Source organism: Macrobrachium nipponense, chromosome 3 (genome assembly GCF_015104395.2).
Source record: "Macrobrachium nipponense isolate FS-2020 chromosome 3, ASM1510439v2, whole genome shotgun sequence".
NCBI lineage: Eukaryota > Metazoa > Arthropoda > Malacostraca > Decapoda > Palaemonidae > Macrobrachium > Macrobrachium nipponense.
This window is the reverse complement of record NC_087202.1, coordinates 43,318,003-43,327,214: the sequence shown is the minus strand read 5'-3', so window position 1 is coordinate 43,327,214 and position 9,212 is coordinate 43,318,003. Positions and strand designations below refer to the sequence as shown.

Here is a 9,212-nt window from a genome sequence, read left to right as displayed (position 1 = left end):
AAGAAGAAAAAGTCATACATCACAAAGTTGAGATTGGGTTGCTGGCCTCTCCCTACCTCACCTCCACGACAGATGCTAGATGATACCAATTCCTTGCATAAACAATTCTTATTGTTTTTTACTGGTTTCCAGCTGGCGCCAGAAGATTTATCATAATGTTAACACCCAGGTATGTTCCACATATGAACACTTACTCATTACAGTGAATATAAGGAGGGAAGTTTGGAAATAACTAATCACTCCAACTTGAGAAGTCTGACCATTCCTCGAATGGGTGTGTTTTGGTATGAGCAATATCCTTAATCCTGCCTACCACTTAGACAGTGGTCTGAATGACTTGGATAAACTTATAAGGCAGAAAAAGTCACCACACACACACTACACAAATACACAAAGGAAAAATATGAACAAAATTAGAATAAGTCTTATCACCTTAAGTTTTTAAAGCGGTTTCCCTTGTCATTACATAACTTTTCAGCCCTGAAGTTACTGCCATACATTTCTTCCTGACCACTACAGTATCAAGATGGCATCTTAGTCATAAATCAATCCCACAGATGATATACTTAACCCTGCTCTTTGTATTGTATATAAATACTATACATATATTATAGTGCTACAGTCATGACTAAGTAAAAAATTTAAGCCTGAATTCTCTCAGAACTCTCATTTACGTTAACTACTCTGACATAAGAAATAATTGATGGCATACCTGTAAAATGCTAGCTGAATGGCCATCTGCAGGAAGCTGTCCGGACTTAATTTTTGTGATTTTATAAAATTCTTGCCAAATCCGGTGAAGTTGAAGCATGTCATCTCAAGATCATCTACCAAGCTGTGGGAAAAATAGATATATTTTTAAAACTTTTGTATGTGATATATAGCAAATATACAGCATAAGTATTATGTTATCACTGTATAGATATCAATAATGGAAAAAAAAACAGCAATATGCCATCAGAAGTCACCTACCTCTGTAATGATACTTTGGCATCCTCAATTTCTTGCTTAATCTCTGGTGTAATATTAAACATGAGTCGTTGCGGGCGAGGAAGCTCCATGACAGGTGTGTGAGGCTCTCGTTTACTTTCAGCTCTTAATTGGACAAGGATACAAGTAACACATAACAAAAAATGTCACATTTTACCTTAAAATTAATTACAAAGCTTTTCTGCCTTAAAATGGAAAACTGCACTATCTGCAAAATTTTCAAAACTGAGATATGCCATGCCACCTACTGGGCTCATGAAACACTAATACACAAGTTAATGGAGTTTCAGAATGATTCTTCAATGTTTTCCACGAGTATTTAGGGGTTGCATTTGTAATATCTGCAAAACCAGTAATAAGGTATGGGAAAACTGCAGCATCTACCATTTACTGCAGTCTTACATAGTAATCCATGCAGTAACTGCAAAATCAGAGGTAAGGCAGGGGAAAATTGCAGTATTTATCATTTTTCTGCAGTCTTTGATTGTATTAGTATGACAACATGTACTGTTACTGTGGTCTGAAGCATTAATCTTTATATTCCTAAATGATATGTGACTGTACCAGAACCTCCAAAAAAGAATAAGAAAGAAGAAAGGCCTCCTATTCAAGACCCTTGTAAAGAGACCAGTAAGAAGACATATACTAGCAAGGTTTTCCAGGATCAGTGGGAATGCATCCACACTCAATTCTGGATCTTGACAAACAATGGGCAAAGATAAAGAGACATGACTTTAAAAGCCATATTACAAGAAAACCAACAGGGCGCCATACCAGAGGAGAGGAGGAGAATAAGAAAAAAATTATCGTTGAATACAAACTGCCAAATAAATGCTGATGCAGAAATGCTAGATGTCTACAAGTTATTTTTCTTGGCAACTCTTGAGTATCATCCAAAATAAGACAGGATATCACCACTGTAATGCAAACACCAAATACATCCATCTCAGCAGCCAAGGATAGATGAGGGAGACACACAAGAACAGTAGTGACAAGATTTCAGATCACATTGAGTTTTTTAATCCTTCTAGTAGTCATTACTGAGGGGAACATGCACCTAGTGACATTTATATTCATTCAATGCATGAGGAATAGAAGTAAAAAAAACCGGAAACCCTTGTCACTTACAAGTTGTAAATAGAGATGTGTAAAAGAATGCGAGATGTGCCTGAAGCACAACCAGCATATGAGGGATTTACATTCTGACAATAGTCCTTGAGATGACTGACTTTTGCCAATGTCAGCTGCTGCACAAACAAAGGTATACAACCACCCAGAAATGGCTAAGGGAAGTACATGTCCGAAGTGTTGCCCTGCAGAGAGTGCTTATGTTGTCTCGGATACCTGGCAATAAAATGGTTATCTTTACTGAATGTATCGTTGCATACCAAAAGACCTTTGCTCTGCTCAGTTTGAAGAAGAATAAAGTTGCAAATAGTAAAGGATACGATCTCTGTTGTGCAGCACAAGGGCAATGCTAAAAGAAATGCTAAAGCGATAAAGTTTGCATTAATTTACGCCTTCCAGAAGGAACGTGAAATTAAGCACTTCATTATTTTGCTGGATGACTGCACAGCCCTAAACAAGAACTGGTGTTCATTTTCTTCCATGATCCTTTTAATCAATGGTGACATCATAATGGCCAAGGATATCACATTCAAACAGTACTACTTTGAACCTGTTCACACATTTATGTTGGCAGATTTGTTCCACCATAAGGAGGAATCTGAGATTAGCAGCTGCCCTGGAGGGAATGTCTACAACTTTTCTTATTTCTGTGACGTCATGAAAGCTTGATGCGGATACCATGCTGCACAACATAATTGTTGTCCAATTTCGAAGAGGATCCCACATGCTGCACATGAAAGCAAGTCATGAAGAAGACAGCTTCAGTGACATCAAAGTTCTGAAGAACTTCAAAATGGAAATGAGGCGAGAGGGGTACTGGCCAACAAGAATGCAGACATTGGTGAAAAGTTGTAACCTTTGATGACAAAGAACCAACGCACATTCCGGATGAAATTGGCAGAAAGCACTGATGAAACAGTGTAGAGATAGTGACTTTGATTCACCATGACCCTGAACAGAACTTTTTTTTCTGAAAGTCAACATCAGCTAACATTATGACATGTAGAATGCTGGGAACATGATTAATTGGGCTGTGATTCACAGATACTGCAGTTTTTCACTGCATGACGACTTTTAGGTGCTTCATGGTGAACAAGGAAAATCTGTGACATAATCCATTCAGAATTACGCATTTATTTTAGTAAAATTATAATTTGCATTGAATTGAATACATACCCTTTTGTACCAATAAACATGAGATAAAACAGTAGAAAAATGGAATAAAAAAATTCTTTAACAACATTTTTCTCAAGTTTTGTATTTTTGCAGATACTACAGTCTTCCATTTTGGGGCAATTTTCACATCTAACTATATCTGAAAAATTATGATCTGATTAACAAGCCCTATCAATGATTTTTCTAATGGAACTGAACCTTATCTGAGTACCTTAACAAATACTAGCTATTTTTCAAGAACAGCTAAAAAAGGCTGAATAAATAGAATGCATAATTATAGTCTTTAAAAACAATACAGTCACCACCCTACTTACGAACATTCAATTTACAAACATTCAGATACAAAAAATTAAGGTTACACATTCAATTTTGCTCTACATGCCTATTAGACAAGCAAGAATTTTTGGAAAGAACAAAAGAACAAAGAGAAGAAGCGGTTCCATTAACCCCTTCCCTGATTATCCCAGTACTAAATTTTGAATGTTGTATGAATCTAAATTTTATGTTTTTCTTTTTACCTTTCTAATATTCAAAGTAGTTATTTATATTGCGGCACAATTTAAAAATCCAGTGAAAATAGTATAACCTTTGACTCCTGAATTAACTCGATAATGTAAACGTTGACAAAAATTATGCACTGCATGTTAAAAACCAACTTACGAACAATTCAAGATAAGAACATCTATCCGGAATATAACTCATTCGTAAGTCGGATAGTGACTGTACAGACTTGTATTACCTTGGAAATGCAATGCCTGCCAAATTAATCGAAGTACTGGTCTGATGTAAAATTACAAGAATTAGTTTTTTATGACAAAATAATTTCTGAGGGTTTCAATTTCCATCATTATTTAACTGATTTCTTTACTTAGAATGTCCTGTTTAGCTTTCAATTTCTAGATTTATACTGACCTATTACTGCAGCAATTTTTTATTATACTCACTATGTTCCAGCTAGAAAATATGTCAATATTCAAACTGTTCTATTACCAGTTACTACATCACACTGACCTTATTTCACATACTTTATCTTCTAAACTATTTTGAAGCAGCTGCTTATTGTGAGATATGGTAGTTGTTAAAAAAAACTTGACTTCCATATTAACCTATTCCAAGATTTTCTCATATATTAGAGTTTTGCATATACGGATGTCTGTGTACATGCTTCTTATATTCAAGTACTTAGTTTTTGTTGAGTTTATGATACTTCATTATTTCTTCTGCAAAAATTGTTTTACACATGAGGTGCATCAACACATAAAGAATCCTCTTGTTACTGACCAGCAACTTTCTTTGTTACTGTATTTGGCAATAGCAGTTTCCATTACAGTATACATTTTTAATACTGTAAATGTAAAACTTTTTATCTGATTCTAATTTTGCCAACCTACTATGGTGATGATGTTAAAATGTTCCAACAGTGACAAATGGTTTACAGTATTTAAGTGGTACTTAATTCAAATATACACGGTAGGACACTTCAAGTAATAACATTAATAGTATCATAAATAAAGCATCATTGAAAGCTATTTTACAAAATATGCTTTAAAACTTCAACTTAGCTGTACTATATTCCATATAGTTCCAAGGAACAAACAATTATCAAAACATTACTTACAATACAGAAGACAAAGAAGACACAATTTTTAACTTACTCTAAACCACCTTTGCCAGAAGTTCTGCAAAAGAAATTTTTGGGTGCTACAATAAAACCTTGAAAAAAAGAAAAATAAAACAAAATAGAATTACTAATTCAAAATAAAATCAAACCCGCAAACAATCTTCTACAAGCAAAGAAGCTTTCCAATGTAATGCAGCTCTAGACAGGGACTAATCAACACACATGAAGAAATAAAATTTTATTACATGCAAAAAAATTAATTATTCTCATGAATTTATTTTTTCATTAAACCAAAATTGTAAGAAATATACAACATTCCAAAGTGCTGAGGTACAAATGACATAAATTTTGTTAAGAATCTACATCTAATAAAGGCATTAAACCTGGTATGGCCTATCTACATTTATAACCGGGAAGACCCAATTTTACATGTACTACAGTAGTCTAAAATTATTCCAAAGTTCCTGGTGACAACTTTAAAGGCAAATCTATCAAATAAATGTAAATCATTTACTACTCAATCCTAAGACTAATTAGTACAAATATATTTTTATAATATAAAAAGGCTTTATATTTATACTTACCCAATATTACATAGCTATTAGCCTCACTCATTCGGCAATTCAAATTTTGAAATCCGTGGGTCGCACTAGAATGTTTTAGGGGTAGATGACTAAGCTCCACCCACTTTTGGGGGGAAAGAGAGGTAGAACATAGCAAAGACCTTCAATTTGTTTATGTCCTTATGTTCATACGAGGGAAAGAGGGAGAGCTCTATTCATGCAGCTGTCTGAAAAGCTGTTGTTTTCTTGGAAGCAATCTCGGAAAATCTGACAACAGTTCGAGTAGGTCCGGAAACCACTCTTTTGCTAGCCAAAACGGTGCTATCAAAATCATAGAGACGTTTGTGTGCTTCCGAAATTTGTTCAGCACCTGCCTCATAATACTGAACAGCAGAAACAAATACATATATTTGTCTGTCCAGTACTGTAGCATGGCATCCATTGCCCATGCTAGAGGATCTGGAATCATAAAACAAAATAACATGAGACAGCTGTTTCTGTATGTCATGAAGAGATTCGGTACTGGCTTTCCCCATGACTTCCAGAGGTCCAGGCATACAAGAGGGTCCATGGTTCACTCTGTCTGGAGAACTTGCCTCTGGCGACTTAATTCATCTGCCAGTGCATTGAGCTTCCCTTGAACAAACTGCATCACTACCTTTATATTGTTCCAATTCAACCAAAGATGAAGTTCTCCCACTGTCTGATAAAGGGAGAAGGAGTGGGTTCCCCTTTGATTCTTTAGGTAAGATGGTGCAGTAGTATTGTCTATGTGGACTAGTACTGTTTTTCCATATAGCTCTGACTTGAAGGCGGCTTATCAAGAAGTTTCAAATTGCTATCCAGCTTACTCCGGAAAGGATCCAAAAGCACTGACATATCCTGAACTTGTGCTGTCTGAGCTCCAATACTAGGAGTCACTTGCATATGCTGAGATTGCTGGAGAGCAGGGGCCAGTTCCTCTTCCAGCAAAGCTGGGCACTTGGGCACCAGAGAAGCATCTACCACCTGAGACTTTCGTGGTACTGCCCGGGCACCATAGAAGCTTCTACCACCTGAGACGCTTGTGGTACATCATTAACAGGAGCCACTGGGAGTTACGGTGCCACTGTCCGATCAGCTACTAGAGGAAACTCGACTTCTAAAGGAAGATCCAACGCTGCTTGACCCATTGGATGTTCACATTCTTAAGAAAAAAGCTTCTTATCCATGGAAGACAAAGTGCCCTTACAGAAAGACTAGCGTTTTAGTGCCTGGGGACAGTCTCCTAAAGAAAGGCTGTCTGATGAAAAGTGCTCCGGACTATCCCAGTGACTACATGAAGGTCGCTCTCTCTCTCTCTCTGCAAAGCACCCATGAATCCTAGGAGACAAACCTTCCAAACTCAACAACATTTATGGAAATCCATTGAAAGCCCTTTCCAGTGGGCTTAGGTTGCAACCTTGGATTCATCAAAAGATTGAACCCGGGGGGCGACTGCCAGGGGCAGATCCCACCGACCTCCCTTAGTCTTCCAGTTTGACTCCTCCCAGGTTATGAGGAGTATGTCAGGGACCAAGCCTAGGAGAATCAGTGGGCCAAGCAGCCACCTACTCCACAATCACTTCCCTGGCACTGGGTGCAACTGGGTGCTCCGAATCACCTTTCTTTTCCATAAGTATCTCCACCGATGATGCTTACTGTGCAAACAATTCTACAAGCATTTGAAACCATTTATCTTTTGCACTCGAGACTGGTTATGGTGTTGGTTTGGGAAACTTGGGAGCTGGGTAAAGGAGGTGATGGGACAGATAAGGGCATCACAGGATTTAAAGAAATCACAGGAACATCACACTCAGATTTAGCTCAAGAAAATTCTTGACTAGCTAAGACTTGACTATTCTCTACCAGAGCCAAAGCTTTTCTCTTTTTGTCCCTAGCCAATTTTTTCAAGTTAGAGTCTAGTTTTTCCACTTATTACTGTCCCAGTCAGTACATTCTTGAAATTTAAAGTCAATAAACCAATTCTGTCTTCTGCAAGTCACACATTTGTATGAGAGTCATAAGTCTCCTTAGTTCAACGAGTATTACAGCCTGTGCTGCAATACTTAAAAGAAGAAATACTAGTGTCGGACATCTTGAAAAGTCAAAATAGGGAATACAAACAAAAAACTTCAAGTCTTAATGAAATAATAAGGTTTCAAAAACCTGTATCTTAAGCTAAATATGCCAAAAGACAACCAAATAGTGTACGTCACCAATTGATGCAATATAGAACAATCAGGAAAGTCAGAATTCCAAAAATTTAACCGCAGCACACTACAGGACTTCACCCATCAGCCGGTAGAAACAAATTAAAGCTCTTTGCTATGTTGTACCTCTCTTTCCTCCCGAAAGTGGGCGGGGGTTAGTCATCTACCCTCAAAACATTCTACCATGACCTGCGGATTTCAAAATTTTAATTGCTGAACAAGTGAAACTAATAACTGTGTAAATACTGGGCAAATATAAAAATACAGGCAAAAATACAGGCAGTCCCCGGTTAATGGCGATCCAGTTTTATATGGCGCTTGCCTAGCACCATAAAATATAACAAATTCTTAGTAATCTGCATTTTTCCTAACTATACTTACCTCAAACTGCTTTTATAGGAGATACGTACCTGGATTTGTCAAATCCAGAACTGACCAGAAAATTCCAGTTATTCACCCTACCTCACCAGGTACATGCCCCGAGGGTCGAAGCCCGCCCGACCTCTGACCTCTCTCGCCAGTCTTTCCTCGTATGACCCCAAAAAGCCCGGTCTCCTACCGTAAGACACTGGGGATAGTAGGGAGGGCCTAGTTTGAAGCAGTTCAAGGTAAGTATAGCTGGAAAAAATACAAATTACTAAGAATTTGGTATTTGTTCCAATGCAGTATACTTACCTCAAACTGCTTTTATAGGAGACTTAGTTCTTAGGAGGAAGGAGACTGGGGGAGGAGAGGCCCGGGACCCGGAGGGGCTGTGACCCGAGAGGGAACACCAAAGGACTTGGCGAAGCCCTGGGCATAACTGGAACAAGTCCTGTAAGGCAATGGTTTGTACTGATCCATAAGGCTTACCTTGAATACTCCTGGGGCCGAATCCCGGTCCGGAGGCCCAGTGGTAAGGGAGGGGAAGGTAGGTAGGGGAAAAAGGAGAACAGGAATCCCTTAGGGAACTGTCATTCATACCCACATCCAATCCTATCCCTGGAGGGAGAAGGGGGGTTATGCTTTGTGCTGCCCCGCCACCATGGGGCTGATCTCGAAAGAGTCGAGGGACTCCTCATAATAGGTCATGAGTGTGGACTGCCTACTCCACACGCCTGCCCTTAGGACTTGGAAGACTGCAATATTCTTTGATAAAGAGAGGGGCCCCGATACCCCTAATGTCATGGGGCTTAGCGTTCTTTGGCGCAGGGAGCCCAGCCCCCTTGTACGCCCTCTTGATCGTCTCCCTCAACCAATATGAAATGGTGTTATTGGAGACCGCTTTCTTGTCTCGCCCTGTGGTGACGAAGAGATTCTTGACCTAGCCTGAGGTGAGCTGTCCTGATCAAGTATTTTCTCAATGCCTGAACTGGACACAAGAGGAGAGCTCTGGGGCCCTTGGACTTCGGGAGGGCTTGAATCAAGAACTTCACGAACCTGTTGTCCCAGACTGATGGGTTCTAGGTCTTGGCCACAAACGTGGGAACATACCGGAAGGTGAGCTCTTTCCACCCCCTGGAG

General features: G+C 38.8%; 1 protein-coding gene across 1 annotated transcript in view; it reads right to left on the bottom strand.

Moving 5' to 3' along the window:
* Positions 1–660: 660 nt before the first annotated feature.
* LOC135221719 (carnitine O-acetyltransferase-like) overlaps positions 661–9,212 on the bottom strand; it is a gene marked incomplete in the record, with an annotated part of 119,298 nt that continues 110,746 nt past the window's right edge. The window contains 3 exon segments of the mRNA XM_064259503.1: positions 661–835; positions 973–1,095; positions 4,950–4,973. Coding sequence (XP_064115573.1) covers positions 676–835; positions 973–1,095; positions 4,950–4,973 — 307 coding nt within the window.